The sequence below is a fragment of the Trichechus manatus genome, unplaced genomic scaffold (assembly GCF_000243295.1).
Source record: "Trichechus manatus latirostris isolate Lorelei unplaced genomic scaffold, TriManLat1.0 scaffold00133, whole genome shotgun sequence".
NCBI lineage: Eukaryota > Metazoa > Chordata > Mammalia > Sirenia > Trichechidae > Trichechus > Trichechus manatus.
This window is the reverse complement of record NW_004444069.1, coordinates 2,332,280-2,353,292: the sequence shown is the minus strand read 5'-3', so window position 1 is coordinate 2,353,292 and position 21,013 is coordinate 2,332,280. Positions and strand designations below refer to the sequence as shown.

General features: G+C 55.8%; 2 protein-coding genes across 2 annotated transcripts in view; one reads left to right on the top strand and one right to left on the bottom strand.

The window, feature by feature from the left end:
- Positions 1 to 16,730, bottom strand: part of ESPN (espin) — a 33,557-nt gene extending 16,827 nt beyond the window's left edge. Inside the window, exons 1-5 of the mRNA XM_004385112.1 lie at positions 16,437 to 16,730; positions 12,430 to 12,623; positions 678 to 864; positions 329 to 511; positions 15 to 146 (exon numbers count right to left, since the gene is read on the bottom strand). Coding sequence (XP_004385169.1) covers positions 15 to 146; positions 329 to 511; positions 678 to 864; positions 12,430 to 12,623; positions 16,437 to 16,730 — 990 coding nt within the window. The remainder of the gene's footprint in view (positions 1 to 14; positions 147 to 328; positions 512 to 677; positions 865 to 12,429; positions 12,624 to 16,436) is intronic.
- On the top strand, positions 16,729 to 17,079 carry LOC105756730 (collagen alpha-1(I) chain-like). Its single transcript, XM_012558053.1, has one exon. It carries the CDS (start codon positions 16,729 to 16,731, stop codon positions 17,077 to 17,079), a length of 351 nt encoding a protein of 116 aa, XP_012413507.1.
- The last annotated feature ends 3,934 nt before the right edge of the window (positions 17,080 to 21,013 follow it).

Below are 21,013 nucleotides of genomic sequence, written 5' to 3'. Positions count from 1 at the left end.
CGCCTGGGACGTACCAGGTTCTCCACGGTGCGCAGGTAGCGGGTGCAGTGGCTGTGACCGTTGTAGTCCGAGAGGTCGGCAGCCGTGTACCCGTCACGGTCGCGGACATCCAGCTCCGCCCCGTTCACTACCAGGATCTGGCAGCACTGTGGGGGCACGCAGTGAGAACTCCGACAATGAGCGGTGACCCCCACGCCAGGGTAGGGCTGGGCTGAGAGCGCGGTGCCAGCAGGGGGCGCTCGCGCCCCGCCTGGGCCCCAGCCTCTCCCACCCGTGCCCGGCCCCGCCTTCCTTGCCCGGTCCCGCCCCTCCTGCTCCCAGTCTTGACCTCCAGCTCCCCGTTCTCCGCGGCGTCGTGCAGCGGGGTCCCGCCCCAGAGGTCGGCTGAGATCTCGCCGCCATGCAGCAGGAGCCAGCTGAGCACTTTGGCATGGCCGCGGCTCGCCGCGAAGTGCATGGCCGTGGCGCCGTCCTTGTCCTGATCCGAAAGACTCACGTCGGTGCAGCTCACCTGGACGGGAGTGGAAGTGAGGAGGAGGGACGGGGGCTGGGTACCATCCCCTTCCTGGCCCCGCCCCCGGCGGACCCCGCCCTCCCCTGCTGACCCCGCCTCCAGGGCTGCCCCTCCCCATGACGACTCCGCTTGGGCCCCACCCCACCCTGTTCCCCGAGCTCACCAGCCACACGATGACCGGGCTGTGGCCCATCTGTGCTGCGGCATGCAGCGGTGTCATGCCGTCATGAGCACGCGTGTGCGGGTCCGCGCCGCACTCCTGCACCAGGTACTGCGTCACCTCCAGGTGGCCCTCCTGGCATGCCAGGTACAGGGGCGTGGCACCATTCTTGGTTTGGGCATTCACTCCCCTGAGGAGACGCATCCCCGTTGGCTCTCAGCTCCTGCTCCCCGTCCCCCGCCCCACAAGCCTCCCTACACCCCTCCGCCCCTTCGGGGAGCCCGGAGGGCTGGGAGCATGGGTTGGAGAGAGCCTGGCCACAAGGCCCCTGCCTCCCCAACTCTCTCTGAGTCCCGTCTGGCTTGCCCCTTCCTTTCTGAAATGCAAATCTTTCTGAGTCACTTGCCTTTTTTACCAAGGTCGGCAAGGACCGCAGTGACCTGGCTTCTCCCTACCTTTTCAGGCACACTGACAAATGTCACCTCGGGTCTTAATATTTGGGACATACTTATACTAAAAAATTATTCGTTGTTTATCTGAAAGTCAAATTTAATTGGCATCCTGCTTTGTTTGTAATTCTGGCAACCCCACCGAGTGGCCACAATTTTCTGAGCACATGCTAGCAGGCAGGTCTTTTCTGAATGCTGTTAGTCCCTATTATCATTCCCATTTTGCAGAGGGACAGTTGAGGCTCAGGGGCTGTCTTGCCCAAGGTTACACAGCTGGTAAGTGGCATTTGAACACACATCCGTGGGTGACATAGGGCTTGGCCCAAGTAGGAATGTAGGGAGTTGAAATGATGGAATGAGGAGTGGGTGGGATCTGGTCCCACGGACCCCCAGGGGCCTAGCTTGGGGCTGTCCTGACTGGGGAACAGGGAACCGGCCCTGTGGCAGGGACTGCTGCAGGGGAGCAGAGACACTGGCCTGGCCACTGCCCTGAGCCTCAATTTTTTTGACTTCAAATGAGTGTCTCTAAGGCTTGGTTTAGGAATGGACAGCCCAGCGTGCAGTTACCATAGCTGAGCACTAGGTGGAGCCAGAAACCTGGGCCCAGACCCCAGAGCTGCCCACTACTCTCACCACAAAGTTAAAGAAGTCAAAGGTGGTGGGTATGTCCTATTGTTCTTGGGTCAGCCCTCTCTGCCCCAGGAAGGGCAACTCTTCATCTGACTTCACATCCTCCCTCCTACCTACCTTTCCCCACCAACCATCCACCCACATCAATCACCTACCCTCCTATCCATCAACACATTTACTCATTCACTCATCCAGTTGCTGGCCTGTCCATCAACACCACACCAGGCCACCCACTCCTCCTGCACCTGCCCATTCATCCACCCTCTTGTCATCCCTCCCATGACCTGGCTCCCTCTCCTCCTCCCACACTCTTCTGTCCGCCCCCCCCCCCCCCGCCGCTGACTTCTCCCTGTCCTTCCAACCCTGGGTCTCTATCCACTTCCCTGACCCCTGAGACCCTATGGCATCCAGCCCCTGCTCTCCCCTTCCTATCTAACATGGCACCACCCCTCCCCAGACAACAGAGCTGCCATTTGCCATGCTGATGCTGAGCCTGGCCCTTCTCCCATCTGGGGTGAAGCAGGGGCCAGGCCTGGCTGTCCCACGTCAGTACACCTGTGTCCAGAGCTCAGAAGCACACGAGGCAGATCAAGCACCCACCCACATGTCTCTCCTCAGGAACACCCTGGCCCATGGCTGCTGGTCTCCACGCTCCAGTGCCTGTGTTGCCCCTGCATATGCACTCCCATGCTGGTGCATCGGTAACAGCCTGTTCAATATTTCATGACCAACACCCAGTGGCCTGAATTATTCACCCCGTAACCAAGGCACAGCGAGTGCTGGGGTCCTGGGGATCGGAGGCTGGAGGGGGCCACCACCCAGGGCCCCAGGGCCCCCTCTGGCTCTTCAGGAACGCCAAGGCAGTGTGTACAGTGAGCCCGTCCTCCCAGCACCCAGCTGGCAGGTGCCCGTGACCCAGGACGCCCAGCCAGCTGGCTCAGGTCCAAGGAGTTGGCACCAGGCAGGATCTGGGCCAGCAGGGGGCAGCGGTGGCTGCAGCCTCCTGCCAGACTACTGGCTGGCACTACCAGCCTGTCCGTGTTCCCAAGCCCGTCCACAGCTAGCCCTCTGGAGTAACAGGAAGGAGCATGGGCTCTGGAGACAGGGAGGCCCTGGGGAGACCTTGGACCCCTCTATTCTTGGAATAACAGTAGTCCCTTCTCATAGGGCTCATTCGTTCATTCATTTGACAAACATTTACTGAGCGCCTGTTCTGTCCCAGACACCTGGGACAAAGCACTCAACAAAGAACAGGTGAAAATCGAGCTGCAAGAGACAGACCATAAAAAAATCAAGAAATATTAAATAAATAGCTGCATAAGAGTTTAAAAAAAATGAAGAAATGCACAGGTGGTCACATGACCATGAGTGCTATGGAGAAGGATAAAGTGGGGACAGGAGAGAGGGAATGCCAGGGGCTGGGGGTGGGACTGAGGGAGGGCCTCACTGTGAAGATGAGAAACAAGCAAAGACTAAAAGGAGGCAGGAGTCCCTGGGTGGTGTAAACAGTTAACCAGCTCGGCTGTTGACCGAAAAGTTGGAGGTTCAAGTCCACGCAGAGGCATCTCAGAAGAAAGTCCTGGCAATCTACTTTCCAAAAAACAGCCATTGGAGGTACCCTATGGAGTGCAGTTCTACTCTGACACACATAGGGCCGCCATGAGTTGGAATCGACTCCACAGCAACTAGTACTGGTAGAAGGAGGTGAGGGAGGAAGGCCTGGGACTGTGGCGGAAGAGCATTCCCAAAGCCTGAGCATGGGGTGTGTTCCAGGAACAGAAAGAGAAGGCCAGTTTGGCTGAAGCTGCAAGGGTGCAGAGGTGAGGCAGCTCGTGGAGGGCCTCCTGGGCCATTGAGAGGGTCTGCTTGTACCCTGAGATGGGAGAGGGACAGGGGTTCTGAACAGAGCAAATGGATCCAAAATTCGGTCCCTCTGGCTGCTGCTGTGTTGAGAATTAGCCACAAAGGGGCAGAGGCACAGCAGGGAGAACAGGTAGAGGTGGTTGCAATAATCCAGGGCAGGGTAACAATGGCCTGAGGGAGGGTGGAGCAGGGGTGATGGGTCGTCGCGATTCTAGTTCTGTTCTAAAGGGCAGCCCCAGATCCGCTGACAGATTGGATGTGAGCGAATGAGGTGTGAGGGCAACTGGAGGCTGGAGTTGCTTCTTACTGTGACAGGAAGATCTTACTGTGGAAAATCAAGAGTTTGACTTTTGGCCAGGGGAAGTTTGAGGTGCCTTTGGACACCTACATGGAGAGAGAGAAACATCAGTCAAGCAGGAAGTTTGAGTCTAGAGTTCAAGGATGAGACCAAACCAAAAAACCCAAACCCATTGCCATCAAGTTGATTCCAACTCATGGCGACCCCATGTGTTACAGAGTAGAACAGATCCATAGGGTTTTCTTGGCTGTAATCTTTATGGAAACAGATAGCCAGGCCTTTCTTTCATGGCACTGCTGGCTGGATCAAACTGCCAACCTTTAGGTTAGTAGTCAAGCATGAAATTGGGACTTGTTGGCCCAGCAGTGACATAGAGAGCCCTGGGGTGGAGGGAATGGATGACGCTGAAACAGGGACCAGGCCTGAGCCTCCAACAGTAAGCGGTCAGAGAGAAGAGGGAGGTCAGCAAAGGAGACAGAGAAGAAGCAATCGGGGAGGTGGGAGGAGACCAGGTGAAGAGGGAGCTTCAAGGAGTAGGGAGTGCTCAGCAGCAGGAGATGCTGCTGACGCCCAGGGGGTGATGTGTGGATCAGGTGAGTCAGCCCAGGTGAAGAGCTGGATGCACCTCTGGCCCATAATAACCACCCAGTAACTGATCAAGCTTATCACTGTTAGTATTAATGTTTGCCCTGTATTCATGACCCCCCATTCTAGAGTCAGAGCCTCTGGCCTGGAATACCTAAGGACATGGGGCAGCTACGCTCATGGGCGTGGGTGAGAGTGGTGTCCCAGCCTTGTTATCCTCTTCTACCTCGGCCTGGAGGCAAGAAGAAGGGTGGGCATCCTCATGCTTACTGGGGAAAATGATAAAAATATGGATGAGAAAGAAAACAAAATAAAACTCCCATTACTGGAGAGATGAATTAATAGTAATAGTAGCGGTAAAGGGAGACCCTGGGTGGTGCAAACAGTTAACACTTGGCTACTAACTGAAGTGGTTCGAATCCACCCAGAGTCACCTCAGAAGAAAGGCCTGGAGATTTACTTCCGAAAAATCAGCCACTGAAAACCCTATGGAGCACAGTTCTACTCTGACAGACAGGGGGTTGCTATGAGTCAGAATCAACTCTACAGCAACTGGTTTGGGTTTTTTTTTGGGTAGTAATAATAATAATGAATAACAATAATAGCAGCTACCGTTCAGTTAACATTTACTCTCTGTCTAGCACTGTAATGGGCACAATGTCCACATTCTCTCATCTAGGCCTTGTGATGACCTCATGGGGTTGGTGTTAGTATTGTTCCCTTTTTACAAACCAGGAAACTGAAGCATAGAGGACTTAAGTAACAGGACTAAGGTCACCAGACGAGAAACAGGCAGATAGGATTTAAGCCTGGGTCTGTCTCACTGAAGGGCCTGCTTTTGACCCTACTGTGCAATTGATCGCTTTTGTGTGGCTTTTCTCGCCATAGTCTTGTAACTTCCACCCAAGTGGTTGGGTGGGACTGTGCAAATAGGGTAATTGTGGCCACCAAGGGTATTGGTTAGTTGTGCTATTCTGCTGGGCTTGAAATGAGCCATCCCACAGGTGGGAAGGAGAGGATCCCACCACCACCAAGGAAGGAGAGCCAAGAGCAGAGCATGTCCTTTGGACCCGGGATCCCTGTGCTGAGAAGCTCCTGGAACCAGAAGACAGAGAGAGAGAGCTGTAACACTGAAGACGTTGAGAAGCTGTGGCAAAGAAATGGCAGCTGGAGAGACTGGCAGGAGATGGCTCAGTGGGCTTCCCAGCCCACGGAGTGAGAAAGCTGAGTGTCTTCAGGCAGGAGGCTTGCTGGCGGAGTGGGGTACTTCCAGGCACTTGGTGGAGCTAGGTTTGTTGACCAATGGCACTAGAACTGAGTGTCTTCTGGCCGAGGCTTACTGGCAGAGTGGGGTGCCTCTGGGCACGTATTGGCAGAGCTAAGAGACTTTTGTAACACTTGCCCACGCAAGGCAGAGGCCGAGGACGAGAGAGAGGCATGCCTGCGGGCATGGCTGAGAATAGGCTATCCTGACGGAAGAACTGTATCCTGAGTTGTAAACTGTTATTTCCCTAATAAACCCCATAATTTTGAGTACTGTCTGTGAGTTCTGTGTGGCCATTTCAATGAATTATCGAACACAGCAGAGAAGTAGAGAGTTTGGTGGGAGGGACAGTTGGTGTCAGAATTGGTAAAGATGGCAGAGAGGGGAGGCATGTCTGACCTCTGCCTCATGGGAATCAGCCTTCCACTGTTGATCTTGGTCTTCCTTCACCCTTGTGAAGCCAACAGAGAGAGAGCCTTCCCCTAGAGTCGGAGCCCTGAATTTGGACTTCCAGCCTCCTGAACTGTGAGAAAACAAAATTCTGTTCTTTACAACCACCCACTTGTGGTATTTGTGTTACAGCAGCACCAGGGAACTCAGACACACGCCTAATGCAGATCTCTCGGATTGTTGCCCTCAAACCCTCTCTCTCCACCTTCTCTGTCTCAGTAAAGGACTCCATGCTACCCTCCTTCCTGAGCCCAAAGCCTAGGAGTCACTGAAGACGTTTGGTCAAAGCCCTCTTTTTCAGTCTGAGGCTCCCTAGCACTGATTGTATCAATCACAGCATGTTTGCTTTTCTTTCTCTTGGGAAAAAAGATGATCTGGACAGACTGTAACTATTAAGTCACACTCTGATTACACAAAAGCAATGTAGAATGCTTGTAAGCATTATTGGACATCCATCCAGGACTTGGGCCAGCTCACTGTTAACTTCGCCACAAGGAACAAGGAGTTGTTTCTGCCCACTGAGCCTTACGTTTCCAGTGGTCCTTCCCACTGCCAATAATTCCTGCCCAGAGAGAGGCCAGCAAGGGCTGACACTGTGAGGACACTATCTCATCATCATGCTGTAAGACAGCTATGAAGAGAAAGTCCCGGAGCATTTGCCTGCTCTGGGTCTCTTGGTGTCCTCCGGTCACGCCTCCTGGCTTCTTTTAAAAGATCCAGATTAGGCCTGGCCCAGGGAAGAAACGCAGCCCGGAATTCAGCAGGGTTCCAAAACAGCCAAGAGTCCCTGAGTGGCACAAAGGATTAATGCTTGGGACTACTAGCCAAAAGGTTGGTTCAAACACACCCAGAACTGCCTTAGAAGAAAGGCCCTGGCAATCTCCTTCTGAAAGGTCACAGCCTTGAAAACCCTATGAAACACAGTTTTACTCTGTATACGTGGGGTCGCCATGAGTCGGAATTGACTTGATGGCAACTAATAAGAACAATAACTAGTAACAATCAGCCTTACATCCCAATGCATGAGTGAGCCTGGAATGTTTTCAGAAGCCTTCGCTTCCTGCAGCTGTCCCAGCCTCCCGGGCCTTCCTTCGGATACTTGGGAAAGCCAAGCTTGAGCCCACCTTCAGATTTCCGAACTCGCCAGTGCCCCTCCTGTGATACTCGCATGCTGACCCCTTCTTCCTCAGCTCTCACCTCCGCAGAGAGGCCTTCCTTGACCCCTCCCCCCACTTAAGGAACACGCCCAGCACCTCCTGTCAAACTGCTCTGAGAAAGGAGGGGCCTGGTGGAACTGGGAACAAGAAAGCTAGTCTGAAAAACCTACAGACTATGTGATTTTAATGACATCATGGTTGCCAGGGGCTCAGGAAGAGGGAAGAGAGATGAATAGGTGAAGCATCTTTAGGACAGTGCGACTATCCTGTATAATACAGTAAAGGTGGACACGTGACACTGCATTTATCAAAACCCATAGGATGATACAACACAAAGGGTGAACCTAGTGTTGACTATGAACTTTAGTTAATAATGGAGTCCTGGGTGGTGCAACTGGTTAATGTGCTCACTGGTCAGTTGCTAACTGAAAGGCTGGCAGTTCGAGTCCACCCAGAGGCCCCTCAGAAGACAGGCCTGGTGATCTACTTATGAAAAATTAGCCATTGAAAACCCTATGAAACACAGTTCTACTCTTGACACACATGGAGTCACCAGGAGACCACTCAATGGAGTTGTTTTTTTTAAGTTAATAATAATGTATCAATGTTGGTTCATCAGTTGCAACAAATATACCACAGGAATACAAGATGTTAATAATAGAGGAAACAGTGTGCAGGGGGCAGAGGGGGCACAGAGGAACTCCCTCTACTTTCTGTGCAATTTTTCTGTAACCTAAAACTGCTGTAATAAATAACATCTATCAAAAAAAACAGGGTGAGGAAGACAGGGAGTGAGTCTGTGTTGTGGGGGGTGGCTGTCATTTAAATAGGCTCAGGCAGGCCCTACAGAGAAGGTGAGGTAGGACCAAGGGCTGGAAGGAGGGAGGGAGCAGCTGTGGGGCACTCTGGGGGAGAGTTCCAGGCAGAGGGACAGTGAGTGCAAAGGCCCTGGGGTGCTAGCCTGTTAGAGGAACAGCAAAGAGGCTAGGAAAGGGGAGCAGGGTAATCGATGGTGAGAGCAGCTGGAGGTACGGTAAGGGAGAGGGTCTGGATGGAGGAGGGCCTCAAGGCCACTGTCAGGAAGTGGTCTTTCCTTGCTGACAGTGAGTGGACATTTTCAAAGGACTCAGGAAGAGGGCAAGGACAGAGGCAGGGAGACAGTTGGGGATGGGAATGCTTCACTAGCCCCCCGTGAGATGACGGGGTCTTGGAACAGGGAGGAAAGCAGTAGGAGTAGGTAGGGTGAGGGGTTCCTGGGGGGCGGGCCTCCTGGGCCCCTCTCCCTTTCCAGAATTGCTTTTCCAATCTCCCTAGGCCCCTCCTTTCTCAGAGCCTCCACCTGGCTCAGGGCACAAGGGCTGCTGCCCACACCCCACCCCCAGTGAAGACTGGCCAGTGCAGGCACCGCCCCCAGGCCTTGTTTCAGAAGTGACTTGGACAAACACCAAGGGTGGACCTGGGCGGGGAGGTAATGAAGAATGGATGAGTGCCCCCTGCCTGTGCAGAAACAAGGCCAGCAGGTACGACGGGAGAGCCTCAGGCCCAGGCAGAACCCCAGCCTTCCAGGGGGATAGCTGAGCCTCCACCCAAAGGGGACAGAAGCCTTCTCTGCCCCACGTGGAGGCTGCCTGAGCCCTTGGGCTGGGCTGGGAAGAGGGAGCGGCCAGGCTCCATGCTGACACTTTGCTCTAAGTGAAGGGGAAGTCCTGGTTGTTCACTGGAACCAGAGAGCCTGAGAGACCAGAGCCAGACTGGAAGTGGGGGACAGACTGGAGAGGGGGTGTGACCCCTCAGCAAATCAGTGATGGCCTCTGACCTTGGCTAGTCACGGAGCCTCTCTAAGACGATGTTTCCAAATCCGTCAGCTCTACAAGGCAGGGCCATTTGTCTGTTGGTTCACTTAGAATACTGCCTGGCATAGGTGCTCATTAAGTATCAGCTGAATGAGTCCATCTGTAAAATGGGCTGATTCTAGAGCCTACGTCTTCAGGTGGTTGTGGGGGCCCTCAGCAGGTGGGAGCTTTATCCTGCAGGTGGAGCAGGCGGTTTTATCCTGACTCCTGGCCTCCTGGCCTCCTGGCCAGGGCATGTCCCAATCCCCTCCTGATGGGGTGGGGGTGGGGAGCTGGGGGAGGCCTTGCTTCAGAGAGCTGGAGTTGATAAAAGTCTCTGGGCAGACTCATCTTCCAGCTCACTACTGACCCAGAGATTATGGGAGCCAGAGGGAAAGGAGAGTCGGAACCTCCCTACTCTCAGCAGCCCCCATGGCTCCCTGTGGTCTGGGCTCCCGCTGGCTGCTCAGGCCCCAGGGCAGCCAGAAGCCAATTTGGAGGAGGCCAGTGAGCATGAGGTTGTTGCTGGGCCTGGACCACCCTGGAGGGTGGTCAGGGCTCTAAGGGCTCTCTGCGCCTCGCCCCTCTTCCACCTGCACCAGTGGGGCCCTTCGTTCCTCCCCCTGCCACTATAGCTCCTGCCCAGGAGGCCCTGCCTCCATTTCCCTCGAGACCCAAGGCCAGAAACAGCCCTAGCCCGGCTCCTGCCTGCCCCTAGGCCTCCCAGCTTGGGAATCCTCCTTCCACAGGGAGCTCAGAGGGAGGGTCCTCAGAGGGGCAGTGGCTCTGAGGGCATTGTGGCAATTCTGCTTCTGGGAGAATTTCTGCAATGAATGCAGTAGACTGGGGGTAGGCTGGGTGGGTGCAGGGTCCTCCTCAATCCCAAGCCCGTTCTCACAGCCCACGGGTCTACTCTCACCAAGCAGCCTGGGCATTCCCCAAGCCCTCCTGAGGCTGGCTCCCCCGCCACCTCCTCTGCAGCTTGTCACTGCCATGGCCATGGCCTTTTCGGCCTCCCTAGGTGGGATCGAGTTTCCCACCTGTATCGGAGCTCTTCCTCCATCACCTGCCACCAGAGAGAGAGCTGAGCCCTTGTGAATAATTCACGGTGATTCACAGCAGGCTGGAGGCGCACGAGAGCACAGAGCCAGGAGCAGCTCTGAGCTGGCCACCTAGGTCCCCTGATTGGACCCTACTGCCGGGGCAGCCAGAGCCTCTGCCCTCCCCAAGCCCCAGCCCTGAGCGTCCCCAGCCTTGAGGAGGGGGACTCTCCACCCACCAAGGTGGGAGGCTACGTGGGCCCATGAGTCCCTGACCTCCTGCTCTGCAGGCCCCACCTCAACTCCCCACCACCCCCGCCTGTCTGAGCCGAGCCTGGCAACTACACAAAGGCACTTCCTTATCAGCCAGGCCACACACCACTGCAGGGACAAAACCTGAGTCCCCTGTCCTCCTCCTTGAGATTCATGGCCACTCCTAGGGCGGCTGGCAGTCCATCAACTCAAGCCATCTGGCCACAAAGTCGGCACCAGGGCCCCATCACAGCCAGTACCTGGCATGGCCTGGGAGGGGGCCAGGGTGCCCAGGACCCTGAGCCCACAAGGGTGTACCACGGAACAGGTAGAATCTCCCTAAGGCCTGGGACCCCAGCCCATGAAGAGCTCTGTCTCACCCCGGGCCCCAGGCCTCTCTGTGAGGAGGGGCTCAGGGGTTGGCCTGAATGGGGCTCCCCTCGCCCTTCTTGTCTGCATTTTGCGTTACACTTCCAGGTCACAGGTCACACAGTTTGGGCTAAGTGGACCTTGCCATCAGCTGTAGTTTCCTGGGCACATTAGGTCTGACAGAGGGTTTACTTGCTGTGTGACCACGGTCCTCCCCTCTTGGGACCTCAGTGTCCTCTGCTTTAAGTGAGGAGGTGGGAGAGGAGCAGCAGTCCCCAACCCTGTGTGTATATCAGAATCACTTCAGCGGGGGTGGGACCTTCACAGCTGCGGCTCCCACATGCCGATCCAGAAAGTCTAACTCAGGGGTCAGTGCTGATGGGTCCAGGTGGGGACCTGCACTTGAGGGTCTCTGGGCCCCTCGTCTGAACCTCCAGTCTCTGACATGACCCAACTGCCACCTTGTCTGGAAGTGAGAATTCACACCGAATTGGCTGGCAAGCGGCCCCTGGTGAGGTAGCCGGAAAGAGTCCCTGCCTATATGGAGCACCTGTTGGCTTCCCACTGACCAAACCAGGAGACTCCTTGCCTATGGAGAACAGAACCAGCCGAGGGGACACTGGAGCCTGGCCTGGTGGTTGTGAGGGCCACCCTGCATCCATGCCAGTGTGCCTGGCCCCAGAGCCTGCCAGCTGCAGCCACCCTGCCACATGGCTATGCAGTAGCCTGGCTTCCTGCTTGCTCCTTGGTGCCCAGTGGCCCTGTAGGCACCCTCAGGAGCAGAGTCACTGGACCCTTTCACTCCGAAGCTGCTCACTCTCCAGAGGCTGGGACGTCTTTCACCATTTAGCTAATAAGGGCTGCTGGTCAGAGCCCCCATCCCAGCTCAGGCCCCTGTGGCCACAGGTCCCCACTCCCTCAGATGGGTCTGGGTAGCTGTCTCCCAGCATCCCCATGTGAGCCTCATTCTCTGTATGCCCCCAGCCTGCCCTGGGGAGCTCCCAGCCCTCTGACCAGCTACTTTCTCAGACCAGCCACTCAGGCCAAGGGTTCTGGAAGGTCTGGGCACCCCATCCCCACCTGAGTAGTGAGGATGGGCTGAAAGGGCCACAAGAAATGTCCAGCTGCTCTCTTGATGGCCTAGCCAGGGACCTCTGGGGCTAGGAGAAGGGGTGGGAGTCTGGGCAAGGCAGGGACGTGCTGGATAAGGAGTTTGATAACTGACGTGGCTCTTCCTCTTCCTACTTGTGGAGGCCTAGAAGGTGCCGTCGCACCCCTGTTCCATTTACAACAGCCTTGCAGATTGGCACAGGCCTGAGTGCAAGAGAGCCCCAGGGTAGTGTCTGCCTGCATAGCTCTGGGGCAAGTGACCATGCGGAGCCCCTGGAGGGCTGCCAAGGAGGAGAGAAATCTCAGCTGGGGTAGGTGCTGCCTCCGGCCTGGCTCCCTGGCCACTGGGAAGGCCACAGGGGTGGCCATTCCCTGGAATGCTGGATGATGTGGCCAGCTCTGGCCTCCCCTGAGCCCTGGCCCACCCCATCCAGAGGCCCCAAGGGGTGTCCTTACTCAGGATGGTGTCTGATGAGCAGCCTCAGGGAGGGGAAGTCTCCTTTGGCGGCGGCATAGTGGACAGGCAGGGCGCCTGTGTCTGTGGCCACAGTGGGGTCCCCACCACCATGATGCAGCAGCCAGTTTACCACCTCGGGGTGGCCGAAGCGGGCAGACAGATGCAGGACTGTGGCACCAGAATTGTCTTTGTCCTGTGGGAGGAGAGCAGTTAGTCCAAAAGCCTGCCCTGTCGCCACCTCTGGCTCGAGCCACCTCCTACCTCCCAGCAGCCCTCAGAGCAGTCTGTCCTCTCTGCCTGCCCTTGGTAGGGAGGCCAGACCTCACGTGGCCACTGTTTTGGGGGTTGCGTTGATCCAGGGGTTTGAGTCCTGCATCTGTCCTTTTTTGACCCTCGGTCCACAAATGGCCCACCGTGCTGGGCCCTTCCAAGGACAGCAGGTCACCCTTTGACATGCCCAGCACACAGCAGGCTCTCACGACATGGCCCAGAGCCACAGCGTCTGACATTCAGGTGCCCACAGGTTTTCACCTGGGCTTACATCTCTGGTCCTCGTCACACCATGTCCACCCTCATGGCTGCCTCAGCTCCTCCGCCACCTCTGTCCAACTCCCTGTCACCTCTCTGTTGTCCCATGTGCTTGGTGCTAGGAGCTTATTCTGTTCCAGAACTGGTGCCCACTCTCCCAAATGCTTGCAACCAGGTACAAATGTCTGAATGAGTGAGTAGAGGTCTCTGGGCTGAGTAGGACCAGGAAGGACAGGTTGTTAGGGCTACTCCAGTCTGGCACCAAGATGGGGAGGTTCACCCCTGCATCCAATTGGAACCCTTGTTCCCTCCTCCCAGTGTATCATGTGGGAAGAGAAGCCTCTGTTTTGTGAATGGCACCACCAAGAACTCAACCTCCCAGCAGACCCTCCTGCTCCCAGCCATGGGGAATAGACCATCTTCTTGCCCCTGCAGAGAAGGAAGTTTCTGGTACTGGTAGGCAGACCTGGGGCAGTCAGCCAGTGGCAGTAGGTGTGGGTGAGAGGCAGCCCCTGGGAGGGGCTTGGTCAAGACCCTCTCAAGGCACCCCAGAGGGGGTGGGGCCGATGGTTTGGGCCCAGAATTCTGAATGCGTCATTATCTCTGGGCCTCCAGGTGTGGGTCCACAAGAGAAGAGGTTGGTACTGCAAGTCACCTGGGTAAGGAGGTGAATCACCAAGTACCCGGAAGTCTGAGCCCAGAGGCTGGTGTGTTTGGGAGAGTGGGCACTGGTTCTGGAACAGAACAAGCTCCAGCGCCAAGCACGTGGGACGACAGAGGTGGCAGGGAGCTGGGCAGGTATGGGGGAGGGGCTGAGGCAGCCATGAGAGGTGGGCACTGTGTGATGAGGACCAGGAAATGAAGCCCAGAGAGAGGGCACTGTGGGGACAGAGGGGGCTGAGGCAGCAGGAACTTGTGAGAGACCCTGAGGTAGAGGAGGGCCAAGCTCTGAGGGAAGGGAAGCTCTGGGGCTCCTGAAAGAAACAGAGGAGGAAAGCAGGGAACGGGGGCCCAGGGCACCGCTGGGAATCGTCAGCGAGGCTGAGGCAGGACAAACAGACTGGGCCGCCGGCTAGGAAGAGGCAGGGAGGAAGACGAGACTGAGTGCCAATGGCCCACAGGAAGCTGAGGACGATGCTGAGGCCCTCCCGTATGCTGGGCAGCCTGTGCATGACCAGAAGATGGGTTCAGTCTGTCCCCCTGAGCCCAGGGGATGGGGCTGGCTAGAGGTGATCTGAGCAGGAGCAGGTGAAGTATGTTCTGGGACCCAGCTCTTGAGAAAGGCCCTCCCTTCCCACTGGCCTCAAGGACTGTGGGTCTGAGCCTCTGGGTGGGGGCAGCAATAAAGAGAGGGCCACAGACCTGTGGGCTCTGGCTTGTCCCCAGGGCTCCACCAGCTGTGTAGGCTCCAGGAGGCAGCACGCTGTAGCCCAAATCTAAAGCTGCTTATCTCTCCAGGCTGGGCAAGACCAGGGACCAAGGTCAACACCCCCACATTCACACATACACTTTCAGCCCCAGCACCCAAGCCCACTGGGGCTTGGGGGCAGAGGACTTGATAAGCTGGGCACAAGGCCACATGCTTCTTCCCACCTCCTCTGCAGTGGCAAGGGAGGCTTCCGGGCAAAGCTGAACACTGGGTTCAGGGAGGAGAGGGAGGCTTCCGGCCAGGGCTGGACACTGGGTTCAGGGAGGAGAGGGAGGCTTCCGGCCAGGGCTGGACACTGGCTCAGGGAAGAGCATGCCACCCCCCAGGAGTGGGCAGGGACCATGTGGCCAGGAGCCCCTGGTAATAGGGTCAGCTAGGAGATAAGAAGCCATCTTCCAGGAAGAGTGGGAGGGGGCCTTGTCCTGAGGATGGAGGGTGAGGGTGGGGGTCTGGCCATCCTTGGAGCAAAGCAAGCCAGCTCCTTGGCTCCCTGCCTCCTTCCGGTCTAAACCAACCATTCAAAACCCGTTGCCGTCGAGTTGACTCCGACTCACAGTTGCCTTAAAATCGACTCCGACTCGTGGCAACTCCGTGTGTATCAGAATAGAACTGTGCTTTGTAAGGTTTTTAATGGCCGATTTTTCGGAAGTAGATCACCACGTCTTTCTTCCAAGGTGCCCTTGGGTGGACTTGTACTGCCAACATTTCGGTTAGCAGTCGAGCATGTTAACCACTGGCCCCAACTCAGGGACTTCTCCCCTTCTACCTCCCCTTAACCTGGTGGTCTTTCTAAGTAGAAAGTCAGTTCTGGCCCACTCTCCATTGGCTTCCTTCTGCAGCCAGAGTATCATCCAGATTCCTAACCTTAGCTTACTAGACCCTGCAGGACCCAGCCTGGGCAGCTTCGCCTACCCTCTCTCCACTCCATTCATGCCCGCCTCCTTGCTGTCCCTCCAACAGGGCAAGAATCTGCACGCCTCAGGGCTTTGCACTTATTGTTTCTCATGCCCAGGACTCTCTGTCTGCCACCTGGCCACCTCCTTCTCAGCAGTCAGGACTCCCCTCGGAGGTTACCCCTCAGAGAGGCCTTCCCCAGCCACCCAGCTTAAGCAGCACCTGTAACTCTCTGGGACAAGACCCAGCAGTCCTGATGCCATCTAGTTTACTTCCGGTCTGTGGGTTTGTTGGCTGTGGCCCCCATGGACTGGGAGCTCCAGAAGAGCAGGAGCTGTATCGTACCTGTTGGATGCTCTATTTCCAATAGGTACCGGGCAGGAGAGCCACTGTCAAGCCTGAGCTGCCTCCTCCTGTAGCTCTGGAGGGGTCAGGCTGATGCCAGCCTAGGGGACACTGAGTGAGAAAAGGTGGGGCCTGGGTTCAGGAAGACAGGCAGGGGTGATGGAAAAGCAACTCAGAGCTGGGAGACCTGAAGGCACTGAGGTCAGGAGTCAGCCTAGAGCCTGGTGGAGGTCCCTGGCCTTCCGGACACCTGCATCTCAGCCTGGGGTGGAATGGGTGACTCTGCCCACCCGCCTCCAGACCCGATCCTGGAAGACATGAGCTCTGTGCACCCCCAACCCCCGCGGGACTTCGGGAATCAGTGCTTCACCTCTCCTGGGTGCTTTGTAAATACCAGCCAAAAAAAAAAAACAATCCAAACCCGTTGCCATGGAGTCTATTCCAACTCACAGCGACCCTATTACAGAAGGAGTAGAACTGCTCCATAGGGTTTCCAAGGAGCGCCTGGTGGATTTGAACTGCCAACCTTTTGGTTAGCAGCCAGAGCTCTTAACCACTACACCACAAGTGTATCCAAATACTAGCCCAGTGGAACTCAATTCTCTTGTGGTTCATCATCTCCCAGTTCCGATCCAGGGAGCGGCCAGGACTTGCCAGGGCCTCTACCTGAGTGCTCTCAGCCCCTCAAGCCCACCCCCATGCAAAGCCCTCTGGAAGGAACTCCACGCTGGGCCAGGGAGGTACCCAACCTCACCCTTGAGCCACAGGGGGTTCCAGGCCAGAGAGGGCCCTTGAGAGACGCGGACCCACCTGTACTCGGCAGTCGCCCTGCGAGAGCAGCCACTGCAGGCAGGCAAGGTGGCCGGTGGCAGCGGCGTCGTGGGCCGGAGTGGCGCCGTTGCGCGCGCGGGCCGCGGCGGGCAGGGAGGCCTCCTCCACCAGGAAGCGCAGGCAGTGCAGCTTGCCCGCGCGGGCCGCGTGGTGCACGGGCAGCGCGTCCAGCGGGTCGCGCAGTGAGGGTCCCAGCTGGCCGGCGGCATGCAGGGCCTTTAGTACGTCCAGCTCACCCTGCCGCGCTGCCTGCAGCGCCTGTTCCAGGGCCATGGTGCGGCCGTCGGGGCTCGGCGCGCCGGGGAGGCGGATCGGCTCCGGCCGGACCTCTACTCAGCGGCCTCGCCCGCTCCGATCCGCCTCCGCTGCGCTCTGGGGCCCCGCCGCCGCAGGCGCCAGGCTTATGCCTCGGGCCCGCCCCCCGGCCGCCTCGGCCCCGCCCCACGTCACCAAGAGCCAGCCCTGGAAGGGCCGCCAGGCTGCTGGGCAAATTCTGCCCGCGAGACCGCCAGGGGGACTTGGGACGCCGGGGTACTCGGGGCGATGGGGACCTGGGGGCGCCGGAGAACTCGGGATGCCAGGAAACTGGGGGCTGAGGGAACTGGGGGCACCGATCCAGTGAGAATCTCTGGCGACAGAGGTAGGCGCACCCCACGTCGCATCCAGGGGACTTTTTTCCTAATTTGCCACACGTAAAAATTAAGACTCTGAGGACCGCAAAATCGCATTAGAATTCGAGAGTCGTCCCGGCACTGGGGAGCGGAACTGTAGACGAATTCATTCATCAAAGAGTGCGCACTCTCTGCTGTCCTGGCGTTGGGGACACAAGGCAGCAAACTGCCGCAATTCCAGAGGGTGGCAAATGTCACCAGAACAGGAAAAGGGGTGATAGAGAGTGATTTGTAAGGGCTAGGCGGGCAGTCAGGGGAGGCCCATTCACCTGAGGAAATGTCCTGGGACTAGGTTCTGAGTAGTAAGAAGGGACATTCATTCCAGGCAGGGGAGATGTCAAGAACAAAGGCCCTGAAGCAGGAACAGGCCTAACAAGTCCCCAGGGGCTCTGGGCCTATGTCCTGGTTGAGTGCAACAAACTCCGGGTCCTCCCACCCCTAGACCCGAGGGCTGCCTCTGAGGGGTGAAGGAAGGGAAGGAAAGGGATTCCTGGTTCACTCAGAACTCTAGGTTTAGACATTACCGGCTGAGAGAACGCCAAGAACCGCTGTTTCGGGTGGGATAACTCAATCGTGAGCTTGAGAGCGCATGGGTTTACCAAGCTGTGAGAGGTGAAAGCAGGGCCGCAGGGGCAGGGGACAGCGGGGACATCGCCAGATGGCGCTGGAGGGACTGGGCCGGCGAGCACACGTACGCCAAGGCAGCCTGCAGTCACCGTCAAAAGCCCGTCGTGGGAGCTGGAGAGAGGCACAGCACGTGGGACACCAGTTAGAGGAGCCAGAGGCGAGGGCTGAGGAGCCGTGGGAGCGCAGTCAGCACACCAGGCGACCTTGAAGCAGCCCGTACTCTCCCATCCCCCACCCACCCACTGGAGCCCCAAAGGGCCTGGCCCGGACTGACTGGTTCATCCAGTGCCTTGCCAGGTCCGGCAAAGGTGGCACTGGAAACGCTGTGGAATGAACCCGCTTCCAAGAACCGCGGGAGACCTCGCTCTGGACGCTGGGGGCTGCCGCTGACACCATTCCGCTGCGCCCACCTGGTGGCGCTGTGCGCGATATCCTCCCGCGCTTCCTGGTGTCCTCGTAACCTAACCGGAACTGCTGTGCTCTGCGTGGCCAGGTGAGTTTCTAGCAACCCTTACCCGGCCGTACCAACCTCGTTCCCTGACAGGATCAGTAGCCACTGGGGTCTGGGACCCCTGCCCAGTGGTTTGTGGGCAAGGAGCGGGAAGAGATTTTTCCTGGCAGCCCCGGTGCTGCCGTGACGTGAGAGATGTTCGCTGCCCTCCTGAGCTGCCCTTCTTCAGCGCACTCAGTAGCAGGCGCACCCTGCAGGTGAGCGATTGGAAGGGGCGCTACGGGGTGAAGAGCTAAGGGCTCCCCTCCCCTGTGCCTCCTCCACGACTAAAACTCCCTGCAATCCCATCCTCCCCTCCAGAGCCAGAGGAATCCGCCTCCAAGGCAGCTCCCCTGGTCCTGAACACCCTCATCTATGGTGTGGTTTCATCTTGCTAGTCAGGCCCAGGTGATGCCCAGCTGCTACTGCAATGACCAAGGCAGAGCCCCTGAGTCTTTCCTGACACTGCCAAGTACATCTCCGTAAAAGCCATGTGTGATCACCCACTGCTGCTGACTATCCTCTCAGAGTCAGGCTGGGAGCCAGACCCTTCCTGCTAGGTCCTTCCTGCCAGGCTAGAGCTCCTCTTCCTTTCTGGGCCCTCTCATGTCCACCCTGTCCCCAGGTCCTCCACAGCAGCTCTGGAGAGCAGACACCAGCAATAACGGCACATTTATGGAACTGCATTGAAGGCATTGGTGAAAAACAAGGCTCCAGGAATTGATGGAATACCAATTAAGATGTTTCAACAAATGGATGCAACACTGGAAGTGCTCAGTAGTCTATGCCAAGAAATTTGGAAGACAGCTACCTAGCTAACCGACTGGAAGAGATCCATAGTTGTACCCATTCCAAAAAAAGGTGATCCAACAGAATGCAGATATTATCGAACTATATCATTAATATCACATGCAAGTAAAATTTTGCTGAAGATAATTAAAAAACAGTTGTAGCAGTGCATCAACCGGGAACTGCTAGAAATTTAAGCTGGCTTCAGAAGACAACGTGGAACAAGGGATATCATTGCTAATGCCAGATGGATCTTTGCTGAAAGTAGACAATCCTGGAAAGATATTTACCTGTGTTTTACTAACTACAAAAAGGCATTCGAAGGTAGTGTGGATCATAACAAATTATGGAGAACATTACAAAGAATGGGAATTCCAGAACACTTAAATGTGCTCATGCAAAATCTGTACATAGACCAAGAGGCAGTGATTCGAACAGAAAAAGTGGTTTAAAATCAGGAAAGGTATGTGTCAGGGTTGTATCCTTTCACTATACTTATTCAATCTGTATGCTGAGCAAATAGTCTGAGAAACTGGACTATATGAGAAGAATGTGGCATCAGGATTGGAGGAAGACTCATTAACAAACTGCGTTATACAGATGACACAACCTTGCTTGCTGAAAGTGAAGAGGACTTGAATTACTCACTGATGAAGATCAAAGAACACAGCCTTCAGTTTGGATCATACTTCAACATAAAGAAAACAAAAAGCCTCACAACTGGACCAATAAACAACATTGTGATAAATGAAGAAAGTATTGAAGTTGTCGAGGATTTTATTTTACTTGGATCCACAATCAGCACCCGTGGAAGCAGCAGTCAAGAAATCAAAAGATGCGGACTTCCGGGGAACATGGTGCTATAGTCAGAAGCACCACGCCATCCCGCCACAGCAAAGATCAGAAAAACTAAGTCAAACAGAGTCACACGCCAATTCTGAAACCCTACGCATCAAATGAAGAGATAAAGAACTCAACCAAGCACTGATTGGAACAAGAAACTGACCGAGAACAGAAAGCGAGGAGAGATACATGCAGAGGTTCCCTATCAGCTACAGCAGCACGGATCCGCCATCTTTTCTTTTACCCTTTTTATTGGAGATCAGTGAACAGGGGATATGAGAAAGCAGCTTCATGGAGCTTCCAGCAGGAGACAGCAACATAGGCTTTCCCACCCCCCAGCCTTCTTAACTCCCACTTAGCCTCCTCTGCTTCCTGCAGCCACAGTCTCCTGGCTGGGAAGCACCAGCTTCACCCCGATGTTGCTTGGATTCCACCCACCCACACTGGCCTGCTCCCTGAATGCCTTTTGTTGGCTGCTGGTGTTGCTTTTTTCTACTTCTTTAGATTTCTTCCTTACCTCTCGACACTTCCCCCTCCTTTCTCTCACACACCTGGCTCCGTGCACCATTTTGCTTCTTCCTTAAAGGCTGTGAAATACTGCTCGACTGTGAAACTACTTCCCGGCCCATGCCACCACGCTGGTGGGACCCCTGGGGCTCTTTTGTTTGTTTGTTTGCTCTGATTTGTTCTGTTTTGATTTGTTTGCTTGCTTTCTTCTTCTTTTCTCAGCTTGGGAACCCATTCCAGCTGCGCAGTACTGCGCAGCTTGGAAGCTACTCCCTTACTCTGCGCAGACTCACAGAGACATCCCTGGGGGCATTTCTTTTTTCTTGTTTTTTGTTTCTTTGTTTTGTTTTATTCTCTCTCTTATTCCCTTTTTGTCTTTCTTCATTTCCAGTTTCTCAATTTATTCATTTTTTTCTTTTACCCTTTTTTAAAATTTTTGTTTTTCCCCATTTCTCAGTCTCTCATTTCTCCACTCCAGCAGTAAGCTCTCTTAGCACTCTTTTTTGTTTGTGTATATGTTTTTGGCTCCTGTTCCTCTCTCCTCTCTCTCATCTTTCCCATACCCATCTTTGCTCCACACATCACAATCTATCCCCCTCCTTCCTGCCTACCTGCACCATGTACTGAAC